The sequence below is a fragment of the Coregonus clupeaformis genome, chromosome 5 (genome assembly GCF_020615455.1).
Source record: "Coregonus clupeaformis isolate EN_2021a chromosome 5, ASM2061545v1, whole genome shotgun sequence".
Lineage (NCBI taxonomy): Eukaryota > Metazoa > Chordata > Actinopteri > Salmoniformes > Salmonidae > Coregonus > Coregonus clupeaformis.
In genome coordinates, this window is record NC_059196.1 from 17697852 (window position 1) to 17720660 (window position 22809).

At 44.0% G+C, this 22809-nt stretch overlaps 1 protein-coding gene across 1 annotated transcript; it reads left to right on the top strand.

Annotated features, from left to right (window-relative positions):
* Positions 1 to 887: 887 nt before the first annotated feature.
* LOC121557195 (proprotein convertase subtilisin/kexin type 7-like) lies at positions 888 to 20857 on the top strand. The gene is made up of 16 exons (XM_041871034.2): positions 888 to 990; positions 2506 to 2979; positions 3253 to 3387; positions 3801 to 3966; positions 7370 to 7460; positions 7687 to 7741; positions 8625 to 8763; positions 8846 to 8946; positions 12327 to 12494; positions 14257 to 14361; positions 14555 to 14657; positions 17461 to 17617; positions 19034 to 19128; positions 19447 to 19540; positions 19718 to 19835; positions 19938 to 20857. The coding sequence occupies exons 2-16, from the start codon at positions 2566 to 2568 to the stop codon at positions 20172 to 20174; spliced, it is 2178 nt and encodes a 725-aa protein (XP_041726968.2). The 5' UTR covers positions 888 to 990; positions 2506 to 2565; the 3' UTR covers positions 20175 to 20857.
* Positions 20858 to 22809: the final 1952 nt, after the last annotated feature.

The window sequence follows — 22809 nt, forward strand, 5'->3', positions numbered from 1 at the left end:
AAGTTGGTACATCACCTCACTGCTAGTGAATGTACTAATTCACACAAAAAGACAAGCACGGACACACACTTGCACGCACACACACACACGCAATGATTCTCCCACTCATACAGAGGTCTTCAAAACCTCCAAATAGCTTGAACATCTCAGCCAACCCCTTAACAGCTCACATACAAAAACTCACCGACACAGACCCGGACAGTAACACACATTCATGTGCCCCAGTCAACTGCACTATCCCCATGGTGCGCTTGAATATAAATAGTTTTGAGATGATTTTATGTAAATGAACACAATAGTAAACTGTCTCAATGAGGGACAGATTCTACTTTCATCGACCTGCTGTAAATACATCTGAAATGTATATCTGTCAGATGCACCTGACACTGCACTGACCACAGACTACCAATAAATAAAGTAACAAATATAACTGAATCTGTGTCATGAGATTAATTCCCCTTCCCTGATGAGCGGGATACAGACATCTGGACTTATAATGTCACTATTGTGTAAATCAATCCTGCATCTTGTATTGCCACATTTCATGTAGGTTGAAAATACTGAAGGTCTCTAAGTAAAATACCAAATACTGCAGTATCATGATTAGAATAACCAATAACTTAAGTTATATTTTGGAAGAATAAATGGGAATATATCATTCATTTAAAAGTCTAAAAATGTATGTAGCAACTTAATAATTCCTAGAGGTTATGATTATCTAGCTGTGAGAGATCTGTACATTTCAACCACCTGTTAACCTACCTAGGTCTCAGCCTGGGTACCAGTCTGTTTAGCATGACAAGGAGTGCAATGATGGCTAAACATACTGGTACACATAATAACAGACTAGATCTCCCCCAAGTGGAGAAACAAATTATAGACGGCGAAGTTGTTGCGGAAGTGACAGTCTCTCAGGTGACAGCCAAATAGCTATCGTAAATGAAATTGTCGTCCACAAATAAACTGTAGAATAAAGACTTCGACGAAAAGGTAAAATACATAAATCAGTATGAAATTTAGCCATGTGATTATAGTACTTGCTTGCGTGTTGAGGGCTAGCTAACGTTAGCTGGCTAGCTCTGACAACAACATCCGCTTGTCACTTGAGCCATACTGTCAGTTTATAGCTAGTGTAGGAAGATTAACTAAGGAGTTCTCTGGCTATTTACATAGCTAATTAGCTGTTGAATAACAAAAATACAGTTAGCTATGTGTTTCGCTATTTTGTTTCCGTCGCTGTCTGTTATGAAACGAGCTTCCAAACTGCTGTACTGTAACGTTAGCTAGGACTGCAGCTAACTACAGTAGCTAGCTAGGAGTAACGAGCTAGCCTACGTTACTGTACAGATAACTACACTTTCGAAACAAGCAACATTGGGGTTTTACATCGGTGTATGATATCTAGCCATCTAACGTTAGCTAACTAGCTATGTCAAGTTGATTCAATTTATTTTGGAATTGGGAGATAGGAGGCTGAGTTAACTAGCTAGTTTCGTAGAAGTAGGCCTAACATGTTTTTCTTAAAATGTGTAAAAGTGTGAACATCTGTCAACATTGATATCCATACTCAATTTCTTTACTACTGATTAATGACACTGTTGACCTTGCCCTAGCCCCATAATGGATTAAAGCAGGGTTTCCCAACCCTCTCCTCGGCTCCCACAAACGTTTCACATGTCTTCCGTCTGTTTTCCATAAACAAGTGCTGTAGCATGGAAATATGGCCGTGTGGGAACCCTAACCCTATTTAGCGTCTATGAATGGGCTATCCCTGCCCAAGTGTTGATGTCTTTGGAATAACTTGTTGAACGACCCAGAAATGACAACCCAAGTCTTTCCCTTTGTTGATGTAGCCTAGCTTATTCTGCTTTGAAAACTAAATTATCTCATCTTAATTTACAAGCTTGACAAAGTGTGTACAAGTGGGTTCAAATGGCCTCTGTCCGCACCCAGTAAAAAACAACAATATTTGTGTGAAATCGTGTCAGGAGAAGTCTGTGTGTGCTGTAACATGAATAACACACATGGGTTGTCTTAGTCGGGTTATAGTACTATTCTTTCCTAACAGAGAAAAAGGACATGTCAATACTCAGCAAAATATGCGTTGCCCGAGATGGCTTTGGCATTTTGTAGAACTTGAGTTGATTCATATGCTACATGGATTTGTCCTTCTATTCTGTGGTTAGACTAGCCTATCATTAGCAGGATTGTAGTGTCACATGGATATGGTACAACAAGTACCAGCCGCCTCTCCAGTGTTAGTGTCATTAACAGCACAATGTTATATAGGGCTGGTGCAGTGATTGGCTGGAGTTCTGATATGAACAGTGTGCCAATGAAGGATTTGTACCAGTGCATTACTTTGAGGGCTGTTGAATATGAGAACTAGGCTGTTGTTGTGAAATCTCGCTACTGCCTTTTGAATACCACATTGCAGTGGAGCCATCGCTCCCTCTTCTGTGTGTTCAGCTACCTTCTCTACTCCTCACCACTCTGTCTCCTCAGGCTGCAGGTCCTAATGTGGAGACGGAGCAGAACTTGCGTTGAGCACGTGCCTGTGTTGCCATGGGTTCACCCCCCTTGTTCCTGCTCCTCCTGGGCCTGACCCCTATGCTCCTCCTGACTGTTCATACCCTCCACACGTCCGCCCCTCCCCTGGCTCCTCCCCCCTCCTGTGGGCCGGGCCAGTCCTGGGCCGTCCGGTTGCACACAGACTCAGAGCTGCTGGAGGCTGAAGGCACCAGCCTGTACGAGCTGGCCAGCAGGGTGGCTGAGCAGGCAGGCCTGGAGAACAGGGGCCAGATAGGGCAGCTGGAGGGCCATTACCTGTTCTGTGCCGGGTCCGAGGAGGAGGGCAGGCCGGGGGACGTGCTGGCAGCCCACCCTCATGTGCTCTGGCACTCCCAGGAGCATGTCCTCAGCCGCTCCAAGAGGGCAATGGCCTTCAACGACCCCAGATACCCCTTACAGTGGCACCTGGTGAGAATTAGGCGTAATTTGTCTTATCTTTTATTTGTCTTCAGAACTGTTTCATAGCAAAGCAACATTTAGATTTACTTACTGCACATTTTAGCCTATAGAATATTCAGATCTGTAAGAATGCACAGTACTTTTTTAACTGAGTCGGCTATATGCCACGTTTATTTTCATTCCTCATTTGCTAACGAACAATGTCTTCGACTCTAACCTGTCACTTCCCCGCTCTTCTCCTCCTCCATCCACTCTTTCTTCCTCCTCTCCACCCGCCCGCAGCACAACGATGTCAGGCCGGGCATGGACATCAATGTGACTGGTGTATGGGAGCGCAACATCACAGGGACAGGGGTGACAGTGGTGGTCGTGGACGATGGGGTTCAGCACACCCTCCAGGATATTCAGCCAAACTATGTGAGTTTCATGCTGGCCACATCTAGGCCTATTTCCTTTTAAGCTTTTTGCCATTAAAAGGCATAAGCTGACGCACACCACAAAATATTTTGTAGAGGTTCTGACTAACGGAGAGTAAACTATAAAAAGAAAGAAAGTAAGTTGTGTACTGTAATTATGCTCCCAAATATTTCATGGGTATCGCAACCAACGTTCCCGCACGCAGTGCCTTCTTCAGGGTTAGGGTTCAATGCTCTGAAGAAGGCACTGTGTGCCAAAACGTTGGTTGCTATACCCATAAAATATTTGGGAGCATAATTTCTTTCTTTTTAAAGCTTTTTGCTTTTGTCATCATGTAGTATGTTCTTTTCCAAATTCACATGCTTTAGTCTTCCCAAATACAAATGTTCTTGTGCTTCATTCTGTCCCTTTAGAGTCCAGAGGGCAGTTATGACTTGAACTCCAACGACCCAGACCCCATGCCCCACCCGGACGCCCGCAGTGACAACCACCACGGCACGCGCTGCGCCGGGGAGATCGCTGCTGTCTCCAACAACAGCTTCTGCGCTGTGGGCGTGGCCTATGGCAGTAAAGTGGCAGGTACGTTGTGTGTTTGGAAAGCTTGGTTATTGTGACGGGGTTGTATTCATTAGTGCAAACCGTAGCAAATAGTTTTGCACGGAAAATGAACATTTGTGTTCATCAGTTTTCTTTAGTTTGGTGCCTAGGGGGGAATTCAGACCCAAGTTACCCGTGCATAAATGGAAGTTTATTCCCTTTTTATGCACTTTTCTCTCAACGAGTATTCTGATCTTGAACTTGAGCATTAGGAAACACATGTGACAGCCAGCTAAACGCTTGGGGTGGGTATCATAGAAATTGAGGTGGCAGAGGTGTACGCCGTATTCTGACCTTGACTTAATTCCCTCATAGCTCCACCACCGTTACGCGCAAGGAACCCATGAATAAGGTAGAGCACCTGTCGGTTCCAAGTGGAAAAACATAAACTATTTCTGATATAAATAATATCATTCTCCATGCATGGTAATGTATAAATTGATAAGCGCTAGATAAATGAGTAATCCGTTTGAAGAAGGGGATTGTAATTGCAAATAGCAATTGTTTTAGATTATTGCTAGAGACTGTGAAACCAGTCATAGAAGCAAACTGAAAATAAAATCAACATGACATGTATTTAGGCCCCTTTTACAGTGCATTCAGAAAGTATTCAGACCCCTTGACTTTTTCCACATTTTGTTACGTTACAGCCTTATTCTAAAATGTATTAAATTGTTTTCCCCCCTTATCAATCTACACACAATACCCCATAATGACAAAGCAAAAACAGGTTTTTAGAAAGGTTTGCTAAAAAAAAAGAAAAAGATATATCACATTTACATAAGTATTCAGACCCTTTACTCAGTACTTTGTTGAAGCACCTTTGGCATCGATTACAGCCTCGAGTCTTCTTGAGTATAACGCTTCAAGCTTGGGACACCTGTATTTGGGGAGTTTCTCCCATTCTTCTCTGCAGATCCTCTTAAGCTCTGTCAGGTTGGATAGGGAGCATCGCTGCACAGCTATTTTCAGGTCTCTCCAGAGATGTACGGTTGGGTTCAAGTCCGGGCTCAGGCTGGGCCACTCAAGGACATTCATAGACTTGTCGCGAAGCCACTCCTGCATTGTCTTGGCTGTGTGCTTAGGATCGTTGTCCTGTTGGAAGGTGAACCTTCGCCCCAGTCTGAGGTCCTGAGCACTCTGGAGCAGGTTTTCATCAAGGATCTCTCTGTACTTTGCTCCGTTCATCTTTCCCTCGATCCTGACTAGTCTCCCAATCCCTGCCGCTGAAAAACATCCCCACAGCATGATGCTGCCACCACCATGCTTCACCGTAGGGATGGTGCCAGGTTTCCTCCAGACGTGACGCTTGGCATTCAGGCCAAAGAGTTCAATCTTGGTTTCATCAGACCAGAGCATCTTGTTTCTCATGGTCTGAGAGTAATTTAGGTGCCCTTTGGCATACTCCAAGCAGGCTGTCATATGCCTTTTACTGAGGAGTGTCTTACGTCTGGCCACTCTACCATAAAGGCCTGATTGATGGAGTGCTGCAGAGAGGGTTGTCCTTCTGGAAGGTTCTCCCATCTCCACAGAGGAACTGTGGAGCTCTGTCAGAGTGACCATCGGGTTCTTAGTCACCTCCCTGACCAAGGCCCTTCTCCCCCGATTGCTCAGTTTGGCCTGGCGGCCAGCTCTAGTCTTGGTGGTTCCAAACTTCTTCCATTTAAGAATGATGGAGGCCACTGTGTTCTTGGGGACCTTCAATGCTGCAGAAATGTTTTGGTACACTTCCCCAGATCTGTGCCTCGACACAATCCTGTCTTGGAGCTCTACGGACAATTCCTTCAACCTGATGGCTTGGTTTTTGCTCTGACATGCACTGTCAACTGTGGGACCTTATAAGACAGGTGTGTGCCTTTCCAAATCATGTCCAATCAATTGAATTTACCACAGGTGGACTCCAATCAAGTTGTAGAAACTTGTAGAAACTTCTCTAAGAGGATCAATGGAAACAGGATGCACCTGAGCTCAATTTCAAGTCTCATAGCAAAGGGTCTGAATACTTATGTAAATAAGTTATTTCTGTTTTTTATTTGTAATACATTTGCAAAAATGTCTAAAAACCTGTTTTCGCTTTGTCATTATGGGGTATTGATGAGGATTTATTTAATTTAATTCATTTTAGAATAAGGCTGTAAAGTAACAAAATGTGGTAAAAGTCAAGGGGTCTGAATACTTTCCGAATGCACTGTATACAGTGAAGTAGGCTATAATTAGCTTTGCCGTTCGTCATAATTTGCGTGGATGAAATTTGGAGACCCAAGCTATAGGCTTCTGTAGCACCAAACCTACCGAGTTGATTTATGCGCTCTAGAATGTTTTAATTATATGCACAGGCTATTCTCAGTTTTTCTTTAATTTGTATCATGCTAAATATTAGCCACTATCGGTAGCCACTGTCAGTAATTCCCACATACATGTATAACTGCCATTTTAGTGTTAGTTTCCTTCAATTTGTAGCCTACAGTTTTCATCATTCCATTCAGTTCCGTTTACCATTCTTTCCTCTGTCATGTCCGTGTAGTTGTTTCTGAGGATTGCTAGCAATAGTGGAACATATTAGGCTAACGTTGTGCAGTAATTTGGGACATGTTAGCCTATTATTTCAATCATTATGGAACTCATACCACACACCGTTTGAGCCCGGTGCACAGTTCACAATGACTGGATCGTTGTCATACAGTTCCATGATTAGTAGGGTAGGTTTATAGGACTATTGGTCAACTCCTGTTTTACACTTTTCTCACCTTCCAATATTTTATGGATTGAACAATTTGAATATGGCAACTTTCAGGATGAATCAAACCATATATTTTGTGCGTAAAGGGTCTCCAAACCTGTTTTTTTATGATTCATAAATACTTTTCTAAGCCTAAATTTTCTACAATATTAGAGTATTTTCAAATCGACCAATTGTTGCTTTCTTTTATTGATCCCTAATATTCGGAACCCTTTCTCTCTATATGTTATATTGTCAGTCGAGAAAATTCAAATTAAAGGTACACAGTATTTTAAAGGGATGGCTTTAGATACATGTACTGAAAACCCCATTGAATGAAAACTCCATGAGGAAATCTGTTGGCCAGCAAGTGGGAGGGTTTTCAGCAGTTTCATTAAATGTATTCAGTGCGCATAATGGAGCCACTCCCAAAGAGCTCATTTCGCACCTGCATAAGGTAAGTCTGAATACCAAATACTGAGAAGTGCTTAAATCAAAACGTGTAGGAAAGGCATACATTTCCTAAGTCTGAATCGGGCCCCTAGTGAATACAACCCTGGTCTCGTCAGGTGCTGAGGAAAATCTCATGGCCCTAGTTATGTAGATGGTGCTATGAAATTCTTATGTTTTGAAGTCCTTTCTTCACGTCATGTTTTGTCTGTTCAGGTATCAGAGTCCTGGATGGGCCGCTCACAGACAGTATGGAGGCAGTGGCTTTCAACAAGCACTACCAGATCAACGATGTCTACAGCTGCAGGTACAACCGTGTACAGCTCAGCCTCACATGACTCTGAACATGCTTGGTTTGCTTATAATCTCAGCATAAAGCAAACTACTAACAGGAATATACAGCCAACCACAGCTCTATGCATGGTTATAAAGATATGCCCTTCTCTCTCTCTAGACTTTTCCCACGGTGCTCTTCAGTGGCTATAGGAAAAATGTGTCTCAACTGTCCTCTCCTCTTTCCTCCTCCTCCTCAGTTGGGGTCCTGATGATGATGGCCGCACTGTCGATGGACCACACCCCTTGGGCAAGGTTAGCGTGGATACAACATGCGTTACTCCACACAACCCATTTCTAACACGTATTGCCAGTCCTAGTCTCTTTATAGAAATGCATTATGAAAATGCATTTCTGCACCACTCTTCTGTACCAGCAGAGGGCAGTATACTGTTGCACTACAGGGCACAGTTTGTGTGAAAAAAGAGAAAGCACATCCCTTACACACATGCATGCACATACACACACACACACACACACACTCTGACTCGAGACAGAGTGTCTGGCTTTTTCTGGTCATGTTCGTTGCCTAGGTGTTCCTCACTCCCTGAATGGCTTTGGCAGGCACTGTGGAAATGAATCAGAACTACCAAATCCCCTCAGCCAGTCCTCATGGTCTAATAGAAATGCATGATAGCTGCGGCTTCCAGCTTTTCACAAACCTAAGAATGGAGGTATACACACATAGTGATCATATAATTCTATGATTATAGTGTCATACACTGAGTACACAAACATTAGAAACACCTCAGAACAGTCTCGTTGGGGCATGGACTCTACAGCTGTTGAAAGCATTCCACAGGGATGCTGGCCCATGTTGACTCCAATTTTACCGGTCTCCTCCCCTTCATCTACACTGATTTGAAGTGGATTTAACAAGTGACAGCAATAAGGGATCATAGCTTTCAGCTGGATTCACCTGGTCAGTCTATATCATGGAAGGAGCAGGTGTTCTTGATGTTTTCTATACTCAATATTGAATATTCAGGTATGACTAGGCCTGTGAATGCTGCTCACCAATGAGGAGCCTTGTTAACCATTTTAAAATGTTGCTATATACTCTGGTTGGCTGTATTAGTCTACAAGAAGTTACTAGGTGTGACTAACTGAAGCGAATGTTTCCTTGTTTTGCCGGAAGGCGGCGCTGCAGCACGGAGTTATTGCTGGCAGAAGGGGCTTCGGCAGTATCTTTGTCGTCGCCAGTGGCAACGGGGGCCAATACAAGGACAACTGCAACTACGATGGCTATGCTAACTCAATCTACACTGTTACCATTGGTAAGTGAATAGGAGCAATGTTATATGTCTCTGTGTCTGTGTGTTGAGTGTTTCTAATCGTGTGTATGTGTGTCTCTTGTAGGAGCAGTAAATGAGGAAGGGAAGATGCCCTTCTATGCTGAGGAGTGTGCCTCCATGCTGGCTGTCACCTTCAGCAGTGGGGCCAGATCGCTACGCAGTATTGTGAGTCTGTACTGATAGTAACACACACACCATTTAGGGCGTTTTCACACATAGTTCTGAGCTATAGTTCGAATCAGAGTTATTTGTTACATTGTATTTTTTTCATTTGGTCTGTTTGGTTTCATATCGCCAAATGTCAAACAAACTATAATTGTTATTTGTCTATTGGAGAAAAATGCTCTATGATTATCAACAAGCATAACTTGTGTATCCCAAATGTAATATTTATTTTGCTTTAGTCTTCCAACAACATGCGGGACTAAACAGCGCAATAGCCACTCTAACTCTGACCTGAATAGGCTATATTCCATAGCCTATATCCCCGGTATAGCCCCCCTCTCCCCTAATCTGCATCGGATGCGCTCATAAATGCGCTGCTACTCACAGAATGTTTCAGAGATACCAAGTTATGGTACTGCGTGCATTTCATTTCATTAAATGCTCGCAGTCAAACAGCCAATAATACTGCGCACCTCTGGTGCTTTTCCTGTGTTTGGTCTGGACTGCATTCTCACCTGCAGTGAACTGCACCATGGTACGAATGGAATCCCCCTTACAAAGACTGGTTGCGCCTTGGCCCTTAAGACATACACACGCTTTCTCAGTTCTGCCTGACTTTGTTGTCCTTAAGCCATTTTGCCACAACTTTGGGAGTATGCTTGGGGTCATTGTCCATCAAAGAAAAAGCATATTATTTATTTATTATTTATTTTGAAGACCCATTTGCTACCAAGCTTTAACTTCCCGACTGATGTCTTGAGATGTTGCTTCAATATAACCACATAACTTTCCTTCCTCATGATGCCATCTATTTTGTGAAGTGCACCAGTCCCTCCTGCAGCAAAGCACCCCCACAGCATGATGCTGCCACTCCCGTTCTTCACGTTTGGGATGGTGTTCTTCGGCTTGCAAGCAGCCCCCTTTTTCCTCCAAACATAACGATGGTCATTATGGCCAAACAGTTCTATTTTTGTTTCATCAGACCAGAGGACATTTCTCCAAAAAGTACGATCTTTGTCCCCATGTGCAGTTGCAAACCGTAGTCTGGCTTTTTTATGGTAGTTTTGGAGCAGTGGCTTCTTCCTTGCTGAGCGGCCTTTCAGGTTATGTCGATATAGGACTTGTTTTACTGTGGATATAGATAATTCTGTACCTGTTTCCTCCAGCATCTTCACAAGGTCCTTTGCTGTTGTTCTGGGATTGATTTGCACTTTTCACACCCAAGTACGTTCATCTCTAGGAGACAGAACGCATCTCCATCCTGAGTGGTATGACGGCTGCGTGGTCCCATGGTGTTAATACTTGCGTACTATTGTTTGTACAGATGAACGTGGTACCTTCAGGCGTTTGGATATTGTTCCCAAGGAAGAACCAGACTTGTGGAGGTCTACAATTTTCTTTCTGAGGTCTTGGCTGATTTCTTTTGATTTTCCCATGATGTCAAGCAAATAGGCACTGAGTTTGAAGGTAGGCCTTGAAATACATCCACAGGTACACCTCCAATTGACTCAAATTATGTCAATTAGCCTATCAGAAGCTTCTAAAGCCATCATTTTCTGGAATTTTCCAAGCTGTTTAAAGGCACAGTCAACTTAGTGTATGTAAACTTCTGACCCCAACTGTAGATTGATGAGAAAGTTAGACAGTCGGATAATAACAGATGATACTGTACTGTGCCAGACATCTTTGAATGAAGCAGAGAAGAGAACACATTGATGGCTAGTGAGTTAAAGGAAAACTCCACCCAAAAACTATCTTTTGGTATTTGTTTCATTAGTCCATTGTTGATATAGTCCCAGAATATGTTGCATGTCAGCAATAAAGTTTTCAAGATGCATAACTTTCAAAATACAGAAATAAAGCCAGTATGATGCATTTTGCATCATATGAAGCTGCGTTTTGAGCGTGGGCAAAGGAGAGGGTTTTAGGAAGGTAGAGAGGAGAGCTGTCAGGCAAAGCTCTCTGTTTGCTGCTGTTTGTTGCCATCTCCTGGGTAACATGGTTTGGCCGGGTGATGTAAGCCCTGGGTCAAAACCCTCAACTGGCATCCGTGACTTCCTGAAAAGCCAAATCCACCACTAAACACCAGGCCAAGTGGTGTTAGGGCTAGGCTAGAGCTGTTCTACGCTGTCGCACGAGTGCGCTGCACATACTGGGTGTGTCCCAAATGGCACCCTATTCCCTATATAGTGCACTACCTTTGACCAGTAGTGCATCCACCCACCAGCCAACCACCTCTAGCTGCCATGTGCTATGCTACAGTGCTACCACTGCTATGTACCATTCCCTCATCACATTCACAACACATGGGTCCCATTTGATGTTGAGCAGTGCTGAAGTCTGTGAGCTCTCTCCTCCGCTCTGTGCTTTCATGGCTTTGACAGCTGCTTTAAATGAGAGAAGGCGTTCTAGTTAACATATGTCTGGATTCTTCCTCCGTCGCTTTCCCTCCATAGCAGAGAGCCTGTAGTACTCCTGTCAGACTGTCTGTCCTCTCTCCTCTCTTGTGTCCAACCAGGCCTGTCGTCACCTATGATCAAACACCCCTAGCTGTGTGTCTGTGTCACCAACGCTCCAGAGAGGACCCATACTCATGTGAAAGACAAGCTGTTTAGACAGCACTGTCTGCATGGTCTGGATCTGTACTGCATGGTCTGGATCTGTACTACATGGTCTGGATCTGTACTACATGGTCTGGATCTGTACTGCATGGTCTGGATCTGTACTGCATGGTCTGGATCTGTACTGCATGGTCTGGATCTGTACTACATGGTCTGGATCTGTACTACATGGTCTGGATCTGTACTGCATGGTCTGGATCTGTACTGCATGGTCTGGATCTGTACTGCATGGTCTGGATCTGTACTGCATGGTCTGGATCTGTACTGCATGGTCTGGATCTGTACTACATGGTCTGGATCTGTACTACATGGTCTGGATCTGTACTGCATGGTCTGGATCTGTATTATATGGCTACGTCCCAAATGGCACCCTAATGCCTTTTATAGCATGTTTATCCGTTACCTCTCTTCCCACCTCGCAGAGATCATGTTTACCAGTGAATTCATCAGCAGCCCCTTTCTCTCTGCCGTCTCCCTGTCCCTGTGTTCCTATACATTTCTCTCTCTCCCTCCACTTCTCTCCCCTCCTTCACCCGTTCCTGTCTGTCTGTTTTAGCACTTCTCTCTACTTTTTCTCCTCCTTCAGCCCCTCTATCTCCAACTCTATCCATTTTTTCTGGCTTTTCCCTCTTTTCCTCCCTAGTCATTGCGTAGCTCCTTACCACTGACTGTTTGTAATAGTGTGAGAGGGTGTGTTGTCTGCACACATGTTTATGACTCTTCTGTGTGTGTGTGTGTGTGTGTGTGTGTACTGTGTAGGTGACGTCAGACTGGTCACTGCAGCAGGGCACGGGCTGTACTGACGGGCACACGGGCACCTCGGCGGCGGCACCCCTGGCGGCTGGCATGGTGGCTCTGATGCTGCAGGTCCGGCCCTGTCTCACCTGGAGAGACGTGCAGCACATCATCACCTACACAGCCACACAGGTACAATATACATGACAACAGAGTGACATCACCTACACAGGTACAATATACATGACAACAGAGTGACATCACCTACACAGGTACAATATACATGACAACAGAGTGACATCACCTACACAGGTACAATATACATGACAACAGAGTGACATCACCTACACAGGTACAATATACATGACAACAGAGTGACATCACCTACACAGGTACAATATACATGACAACAGAGTGACATCACCTACATGCCCTCTCAAGCACACTTCAAGGTCATGCAGACATATACAGTGAGCTCCAAAAGTATTAGGACAGTGACACATTTTTTGTTGTTTTGGCTCGGTACTCCAGCACTTTGGATTTGAAATGATACAGTGACTATGAGGTTAATTGCTTTAATTTAAGGGTATTTTCATCCATATCGGGTGAATCATTTAGAAATTACAGCAATTTCCCCCCATTTTAGGGGACAAAAAGTATCAGGACAAATTAACTTACACTGAGTGTACAAAACATTAAGAACACCTGCTCTTTCCATGACAGACTGACCAGGTGAATCCAGATGAAAGCTATGATCCCTTAATGATGTCACCTGTTAAATCCACGTCAATCAGTGTAGATGAAGGGCAGGAGACAGGTTAAAGAAGGATTTTTAAGCCTTGAGACAATTGAGACATGGATTGTGTATGTGTGCCATTCAGAGGGTGAATGGGCAAGACAAAATATTGAAGTGCCTTTGAACGGGGTATGGTAGTAGGGGTCAGGTGTACCAGTTTGTGTCAAGAACTGCAACTCTGCTGGGTTTTTCACACTCAACAGTTTCCCGTGTGTATCAAGAATGGTCCATCACCCAAAGGACATCCAGCCAACTTCACACAACTGTGGGAAGCATTGGAGTCAACATGGGCCAGCATCCATGTGGAACGCTTTCGACACCTTGTAGAGTCCATGCCTTGATGAATTGAGGCTGTTCTGAGGGCAAAAGGGGGGGTGCAACTCAATAATAGGAAGGTGTTCCTAATGTTTGGTGTACTCAGTGTATAGGTATATTAAAGTAGTAAAAAGTGAAGTATTTGGCCCCATATTCATAGCACGGTGTCACTACATCAAGCTTGTGACTCTACACATTTGTTGGATTCATTTGCAGTTTGTTTTGATTGTGTTTCAGATTATTTTGTGCCCAATAGAAATGAATGGTAAATAATGTATTGTGTCATTTTAGAGTCACTTTTATTGTAAATAAGAATAGAATATGTTTCTAAACACTTCTACATTAATGTGGATTCTAACATGATTACAGATAATCCTGAATGAATCGTGAATAATGATGAGTGAGAAAGTTATAGGCACCAAGATCATACCCCCAAGACATACTAATCTCTCACCATTACAATAACATAATTTGTAAGTCGCTCTGGATAAGAGCGTCTGCTAAATGACGTAAATGTAAATGTAATAATAATGGGGGGTATGATATTTGTCCCAATACTTTTGGTCCCCTAAAATGGTAGGACTATGTACAAAAAGTGCTCTAATTTCTAAACGGTTCACCCGATATGGATGAAAATACCATCAAATTAAAGCTGACAGCCTGCACGTTAACCTCATAGTCATTGTATCATTCCAATTGCTGAAGTACAGAGCCAAAACAACAAAACATTAGTCACTGTCCCAATACTTTTGGACCTCACTGTATGACTCACCTTTATGTACTGTATCATTGCTACACAGGCACATACAGTTCCTAATTGTGTGTGTGTGTGTGTTTCTGTAGTATGATGTGCAAGGAGACTGGAAAATCAATGGAGCGGGCTTCCACCACAGTCACCAGCACGGCTTCGGCCTGCTCAACGCCTGGAGGCTGGTCAACGCTGCCAAGGTACCACCTCACGTCACCCATTCCCTTCCTAATGTCTCAGCAGCACGTTCATGTCAAGCTTAACCAACTACACTACAGATACAGTTAGGAGTGGTAGGGATTCTCTTTCAGCTGCTCACTAAAGAAAACCTGGAAGGTATACATGTGAAAAGTCTGTTGTTTTTGTGCGTGTGTGTGTGTGTGTATTAATCAGGTGTGGGAGATGGTGCCGTTCCTAGTGTCCTATCAGAGCCCAGTGCTGAAGGAGGAGGAGCTTATCCCAGCCTATCCGGAGCAACTCAACCTAACCTGGAACGGTTGGTAGTTTGTGTGTGTATGTGTGGTATGTGTGAGTGAGAGAGAGAGAATGAGCAAGCAAGTCTTGTAATATGCAAGTCTGAGTATTTGCTGTTTCTCTTCTCTCTGTCAGTGTTCTCCTGAGAGACCCACCCAACAGGCAATCAGTAGTCTGCCCTTATTAGGCAATGTTCTTCAGAGTCTCCCTGTCACTGGGCACACTAACTAAACTATGGAGTAGAGAACACATCCCTACGTTCACTCCCCTCCCTTCCCCCTCTCTCTCTCTCTCTCTCTCTCTCTCTCTCTCTCTCTCTCTCTCTCTCTCTCTCTCTCTCTCTCTCTCTCTCTCTCTCTCTCTCTCTCTCTCTCTCTCTCTCTCTCTCTCTCTCTCTCTCTCTCTCTCTTCCTTTCTCCCTCTCTGACACACACACAGTGACCTCATCAGAGCAGAGATATCTGTATTCGTTCCTCCTCCCTCCCTCTCTCTTCTTCCCTCCTGGCCCAGCGTATGCAGCCTGTGTGTTGCCTGTTCTGTGGTCAGGAGCAGAGCCAGAAGCAGTGTGTTTCCCTGCTGCAGCACAGCCGTGTGTGTCCAGTCTCACGTGACTAGGGTTTCTAAGGACAAAGCAGAGGAAGAGTTGCTGACAAAGGCTAAATGTTTTAGTCCAAGTGAAATGTGTTTTGAATTAATGAAATTCGAGATTTAAATCGACTTTGTATTTATACATGGAAATTCTATTTACATGAATTGAAATAAGCTTGTGTTGGTTATTCCCAACGATACATGAAGCAGGTGGTTGTGTTAAACTACTCTATCGCTAGGCTATTTGTTGTCCTTGTTGCTATGTGTTTTGGCCGGTCTGTTAGCTTAAGGTCCAGCGGTTAGTATGAGCACTATTTTCTTCCCATGTGAAAAGGGAAGACTAGAGTGTTCAGTCCCAAACGTTGGATTCCCCAAAGATAGGGGTGTGTTGTTATTGAAAATAAAAACAGTTGTTCAAAGTGCAAAAAGTTGAAAATGTCTAAGATGTTTGCGCTAAATGTCAGGAGAGGAATGTATGGGGTACATGCCAGGCCAGCGTTGATTACAACCTCTGCCATTCAAACTGTGCATCCCAAATGGCAGTCTTTTTTATAGTGCATTGCTTTTGACCCGGGCTCATAGGGCTCTGATCAAAAGTAATGCAAATATGTAGGGTTAGGGTGCCATTTGGGATGCAGACAAATCACTGGCTTATTTATCTTCCCTTGTTCCGTGTGTGTGTGTGTGTGTGTGTGTGTGTGTGTGTGTGTGTGTGTGTGTGTGTGTGTGTGTGTGTGTGTGTGTGTGTGTGTGTGTGTGTGTGTGTGTGTGTGTGTGTGTGTGTGTGTGTGTGTGTGTGTGTGTGTGTGTGTGTGTGTGTGTGTGTGTGTGTCAGAGAGGGAGAGAATAATACAGACAGAGCATAGCCAGAGCCTTTGACGTGATATTTAAGATCCATTTACCGCCATTGTATTGATTTTGCTTTACTGAGTTGATTATGCAGACCTAGATATTAGTGAAAAAGATGATATCATTTCAGAGCTGGAGCATTTGGGATGCAACATGTTTGTGCTTGATTTAATATATAACTTGTATGAAAAGGCAGTAACGCACTCTTAAGACCCATCAGTCGTGATTATGTGGATGAAGAGTGAGATTCTCATCAAAGGTCACTGTCTGTGTGGGAGGGTCTCTGAGGAACTCTTACGAGTCGACTCCTGTACGTTTGGAAGAAGATGGCTGGACTCCAAGAAGTCCTTTTCTCCCTCCCTCCCTCCCTCCCTCCCTCCCTCCCTCCCTCCCTCCCTCCCTCCCTCCCTCCCTCCCTCCCTCCATCCTACTCTACCCATATACACTCTACCCCTCTCTCTGCCCCCCTTCACCCCCAGTATCTCTCCCTCCACACCTTTGTATATCCCTCTCTCTTCCTCTCCTTCCTTGGCCTGGGGAAGTGTTTTTCCCTACATGGTAATGGAGCATTAAGGCCCATTAGCAAACAGGGGATGAGGGAAATGCCATTGAATTACAGTACGCTGCTGCTGCAGGTCAGGAATCCAGAGAGGAAGGGAGGAGGGTGACTCCGCTGTGAGGGACTACAAGTCTGTCTGCTCTTTGTGCATATTCTAGGACTGAGACATATAGTATTCCTCTGGGGTAGGTGGGTGGGTGCGTGGGTGTGCACGTTTTACTATACAATGAAGAACAAGAATTGGCTGTAGAATATCAGCAAGAGGGCCATTGCACAGTGGATGGTGTAGTGAAACTGTTGAAGGCTTCGGGGGGAGATTTTGGTGTAAAATGAGACCATTCAGACAGCAGTCATCAAGTTCACAAAATTTATTTGAATGTCTGAACAGGCACCTGATACAATTGCTAAGACAATATATAGTAATTCTGAATGAAGAAGACATGCATCATAACAGACATTGGGTAATATGAGACTGATGACACTTTCAACAACTTTCAATTAAACATGAGTACAGTGATGCAACATGACCTTGAACAGAGGCAAAAACAAGATTGCAGGTGTCTGGGAATGTCTGAGGAGTGCCTGGAGCAGATGCATATACAAAGTTCTTAACTCAGTGGGAAAATAAAAGATTCACACTAAATGTAATGTCCTTAAATGGCCTTTAATTAAGATTGGACCTATTGGCTACAAGAGTAAAGTTCAATCACGTCGACCCTTCACTGTTATATGTAGTTTTCATAGGCTCATCTGCTCTCCCCCTCACTCTGCCATTCCTATAGAAGGACATTAGTCATTTATTAGGATCTCTGTGCTCCTCTCACCCCAGTCACTGCAGCTGACCTCAGACAGTCCGGGATGCAGACCTTGGAGCACGTGTCTGTCACCTTGACGCTGGCCCATTCTCGCCGCGGCAACGTGGAGATTGTGCTGCTCTGCCCCAGTGGCATGTCCTCACTCATCGGGGCACGCCGTGCTCTGGACACGTGAGTTTGCGCACGCACACGCAAAAACCAAATGAAAGCTTATTGGTCGCTTACAGATTTGCATATGTTATCGCAGGTGCAGCGAAATGCTTGTTTCTATCTCCAGCAGTGCAGTAATAACAGTACACAGATACACTATATATACCAAAGTATGTTGACACACCTTTTAAATTAGTGGATTTGACTATTTCAGCCACACCCGTTGCTGACAGGTGTATAAAATTGAGCACACAGCCATGCAATCTCCATAGCCAAATATTGGCAGTAGAATGGCCTTACTGAAGACCTCAGTGACTTTCACGTGGCACCGTCATAGGGTGCCACCTTTCCAACAAATATCTGCTTTGCTAGAGCTGCCCCGGTCAACTGTAAGTGCTGTTATTGTGAGGTGGAAACGTCTAGGAGCAACAACGGCTCAGCCGTGACGTGGTAGGCCACACAAGCTCACAGAACGGGGCCGCCGAGTGCTGAAGCGCGTAGCACGTAAAAATCATCTGTCCTCTGTTGCAACACTCACTACCGGGTTCCAAACTGCCTCTGGAAGCAACGTCAACACAAGAACTGTTCGTTGGGAGCTTCATGAAATGGGTTTCCATGGCCACAAACAAGCCTAAGATCACCATGCGCAATGCCAAGCGTTAGCTGGAGTGGTGTAAAGCTTGCCGCCATTGGACTCTGGAGCAGTGGAAACGCGTTCTCTGGAGTGATGAATCACTGTTCACCATCTGGCAGTCCCAAGGACGAATCTGTGTTTGGCGGATGCCAAGGTGAACGCTACCTGCCCGAATGCGTAGTGCCAACTGTAAAGTTTGGTGGCTGTTTTTCATGCATTGTGCTAGGCCCCTTAGTTCCAGTGAAGGGAAATCTTAACGCTACAGCATACAATGACATTGTGGCAACAGTTTGGGGAAGGCCCTTTCCTGTTTCAGCATGACAATGCCCCCATGCACAAAGCGAGGTCCATACAGAAATTATTTTTCGAGATCGGTGTGGAAGAACTTGACTGGCCTGCACAGAACCCTGACCTCAACCCCATCGAACAACGTTGGGATGAATTGGAACACCGATTGCGAGCCAGGCCTAATTGCCCAACATCAGTGCCCGACCTCACTAATGCTCTTGTGGCTGAATGGAAGCAAGTCCCCGCAGCAATGTTCCAACATCTAGTGGAAAACCTTCCCAGAAGAGTGGAGGCTGTTATAGCAGCAAAGGGGGGACCAACTCCATATTAATGCCCATGATTTTGGAATGAGATGTTCGATAAGAAGGTGTCCACATACTTTTGGTCATGTAGTGTATGTACACGCTGATTTTAGTTTTACATGTATTCACTTACTCTAAAAAATGTGTACAACATATAACACTCACCCCCATTTTTTGACATCCTTACCTCTGTGCTGTTGTGTGTTACTCCAGGGATACCTCGGGTTACTCTGACTGGACGTTCTCCACTGTGCGCTGCTGGGGCGAGAGAGCCGAGGGCCAGTACAGGCTGCAAGTCTCTGACCACAGTAAGGGCTAGTCTTTGTCTGTCTGTGTCTGTCTGTCATTCACCTGCCTGCCACTGACCACTACATGACCCCAGCTACAGTATGAGCTCTCTCCTGCTCATTTATTCATCATCATCTCTCCCCCCCTCTCTCTGTCTCTGTCTCTGTCTCTCTTTCTTTCTTTCTTTCTTTCTTTCTTTCTTTCTTTCTTTCTTTCTTTCTTTCTTTCTTTCTTTCTTTCTTTCTTTCTTTCTTTCTTTCTTTCTTTCTTTCTTTCTTTCTTTCTTTCTTTCTTTCTTTCTTTCTTTCTTTCTTTCTTTCTTTCTTTCTTTCTTTCAGAAGAGCCTGCGTTGCCCCTGGGCTCTCTGAAGCACTGGAAGCTCACTCTGTACGGCTCCTCTCTGTCCTTCGAAGAGGTCAAGGAGAGACAGAGGTCAGGTGAAACACATCACTGTTAAAACAGCAGCCTGGGTTATATAAATAGAAAATATGTATCAATTATATTATTATGTGTTTCTGGATCATCTATTTTTAAAGGAAAATGATGTTTTGTCATTGGTGCTCCCTTTGTGGATGTGAGCATTGATTGGTTGTGTGATTTGATTGACAGTGTGGTGGAGGAGGCTATGGGAGGGCAGTATCTGGACAGCAGTTTCTCCCTGCCTTGTCCTGCAGGCATGGACATTCCCCCTGACATTGTCAGCCCTTTCACCTCCAACAGCCTCAAGGTATGTTACACACACACACACACACACACACACAACAAATAAATAAATATGCCTCATTTAGTAATTTCTTCCCCTCTCCCCCATCACCATGTCTCTGTGTAGTCTCTGCTACTGCTGGGCTGCTTCGCTCTCTTCTGGTCCCTGTACTACACCCTGGAGGTGACCCTGGCCAACCTGGACTTTAGGGGGTTGTGTCGGCAGGGCAGGGGGGCGCGGGGCTCCCGCGGGGGCCTGGGGAGGGGCTCTGGAACTCTGGGGGACAGCTCTGAGCTGGAGATGCAGAGTGTGTTGGACTTAGAGGACAAGGTACCCTTTATCACTAGAGACGCTGCCACATAACACTGGAGAAAACCTCTGTCCTTTCCCCTTACGACTTCCCACCCGCCTCTCATCAGTCTGGGCCTGGCGCCAGTGGGGCCAACTGAACTGGACTGGAGACTGAACTATGTGGGCTGGAACTGTGTGCTCACTGGACCACTCATCGCTCCCCAAGCCTGTGGCCTTTTATCAGCGTTGCAGCGCCCCATGTGTGTGTGAGTAAGTGTAGTGCGGTGGAGCAACCTAGACCCCCTGGATCTCTCAGGACCCTCCGGTCTCACCTAGCAGTGCTATAGAGATGGTAGTTTGGCCTGGTCTTTGGGTTGGAGGATGTATCACTAGTTTGGTTCAGTCCCTTACCTGGGTCTTTTAGTGTGGGGTTAGAAGGTGTGCTGGACAACCAGACAGAGCAGTACTCCCGGGGCGGTTTCCTGGACAACGATTAAGCCTAATCCTGGACTAAAAAACAAGATTATTTAAGAGTATCCATTGGAAATGCTTTTTAGTCCAGGATTAAGCTTAGTCTGGGTCCGAAACCGGCCCTTGAAGTTAAAGTCAACCTTCCAAAGTTCATTAGGTGTGCACCGTGGGAAGGAATTACAATGCTGTGCATGTGTGTGTGTGAATGTGTTTTAAAATGTAAATGGTGTTTGGTTTTGAGGATGTGTGACGGTGTGTGCATGTGTGAGTGATGGAGTGCTCTTGATTATGGTGACTTTTTAAGTTATTTATTTTATTAAAGGTGTTACACATAGGATTTGTTTAACATTTTTGCATTGTAATTAATTCGTTGGGGCATGGACTCTACAAGGTGTCAAAAGCGTTCCACAGGGATAATGGCACATGTTGACTCCAATGATTCCCACAGTTGTCCTTTGGGTTGTAGACCAAGTTGCTTTCTGTTTTGGTCCACCAGCTTCAAACAGCTGTAAAAATTATATTTTTTGTTATTGAAAATATATTTCGCAACGATTTAGATGGTATAATAATTCCCAACACTATTCAGTGCTTGTTTTCGCACAGAAACTGAAATTGAGCGAACAGTGTAGAATTTTAGCAACTAGCCGTTCCGGTGTAAGAAATCAATAGGTGAATATCACAGCCAATCCCAACAATAGCGGTTAAGTAATACTGTGAAACACTATCATTCCACTATTGGCGTCATATATTTATGGACATTTTCTGAAATTACAATGCAAAAATCCTAAAAAATCGTATGTGTAGAAGCTTTAAAGCTACAATATGTAACTTTTTGGGCGACCCGACCAAATTGACATAGAAATGTGAGATAGATCTTTCATTCCTGTTGAAAGCAAGTCTAAGAAGCGGTAGAGCTGTTCTATGTGTGCTATTTCTATGCTTCCCGTTCTGCAGTTTTGTTTTTGCTTCTTTTACTTTTGGTTTTGTACACCAGCTTCAAACAGCTGAATATACAATGTTTTTGGTTATGGAAAATATATTTCACAATGGTTTAGATGGTACAATGATTCTCTACACAATGACAGCTTGTTTTGTCACATAAACTGAAATTAGGTGAACTATTCGAATTTTAGCAGCCATTAAATGGTGGAGCGATTTCTGCACAGTGCATCTTTAAGTTAATTATTTTGTAAACAGACCTCCCGTTTGGGCGTGGTCATTTTGTAATGTTATTTTGTGCAGGCTATATACATTTTTCTGTTACGTGAACTTGATTTGGGATCTAAGTGTTGGGTTGAATGTGTTTTTTTTTATCAACTGTAATATATACACATGTTACAATGTGTGTGTGTGTGTGTGTGTCGTACATCTATATATCAGAGTTTGATGATTTTTATGAACTGAAATATATTAAAGATTTTATTTTTTATTTACTGGACTGAACTGGAAGCCTGTGTTTCTCTGTGCAAGTCACAGCTTGACTGAGTAAAATGAATAAAGATTGTTGCTGGCTGGATCATTCCCATCATTTCCCTTGAAATCAAACCACAGAAATTTAGCAGGAAAAAGTATGTCACAATCATTCTTGAGTCCAACTATTGCTGGTGCGTTTTGGACTTCTAACCCCTTTTAAAACATTGTCTGAGCTACAGCAGCTGGGTTGTTGCATTAGTCTGTGTCATTAACGGGGGCTGAGCTAGAGCGGTGTTCGTGAGACAAGGGCGGATCCCGAAAACGGTTCTTCTTGTGTGTAAAGTCAGAACGGTTTGTGCTACAAACTATTATGACCATCTATAAAAAGCTGACACAAGTCGTTGGAAGGTAAGAGGTTCTTCTACATAGAATATCATAGAAAATCCCAGGACATTGTGTCTATAATACTGTAATAAGCTCACATAGTTGCTGTCACAAACTAAACGCCACACAGTTGTCACTGATGTATTGGATATTCATTTCCCACTGCGCAAACAATTTCTGTACTTACAGCATTCTTATATATTTTTTATCAGGTTTTTGCTTAGCTGACCTTATTTGTGCATTGACATATGTCAATAAAATTAATGGATGCAACTGTTTATGTCAAATTGTTTTGTTTTCTACTTGTGGTTGTCCTGAAAAGACACTGGTAAAACACTTCAATGTGAGGCTAAATATGAGGGAAGAGCAAGCAGTGAATTTAAGCTTTTTCACTGTGGGAGGCCAAGGACAAATGGAGTTAATAAGACTATGTACAAAA

Coding starts and splice junctions, on each gene's coding strand:
- LOC121557195 (XM_041871034.2), top strand. CDS start 2,566: ATGGGTTCACCCCCCTTGTTCCTGCTCCTCCTGGGCCTGACCCCTATG. Junction 14,362..14,554: donor GGCTGGTCAACGCTGCCAAG/GTACCACCTCAC, acceptor TGTATTAATCAG/GTGTGGGAGATGGTGCCGTT. Junction 19,836..19,937: donor TCACCTCCAACAGCCTCAAG/GTATGTTACACA, acceptor GTCTCTGTGTAG/TCTCTGCTACTGCTGGGCTG.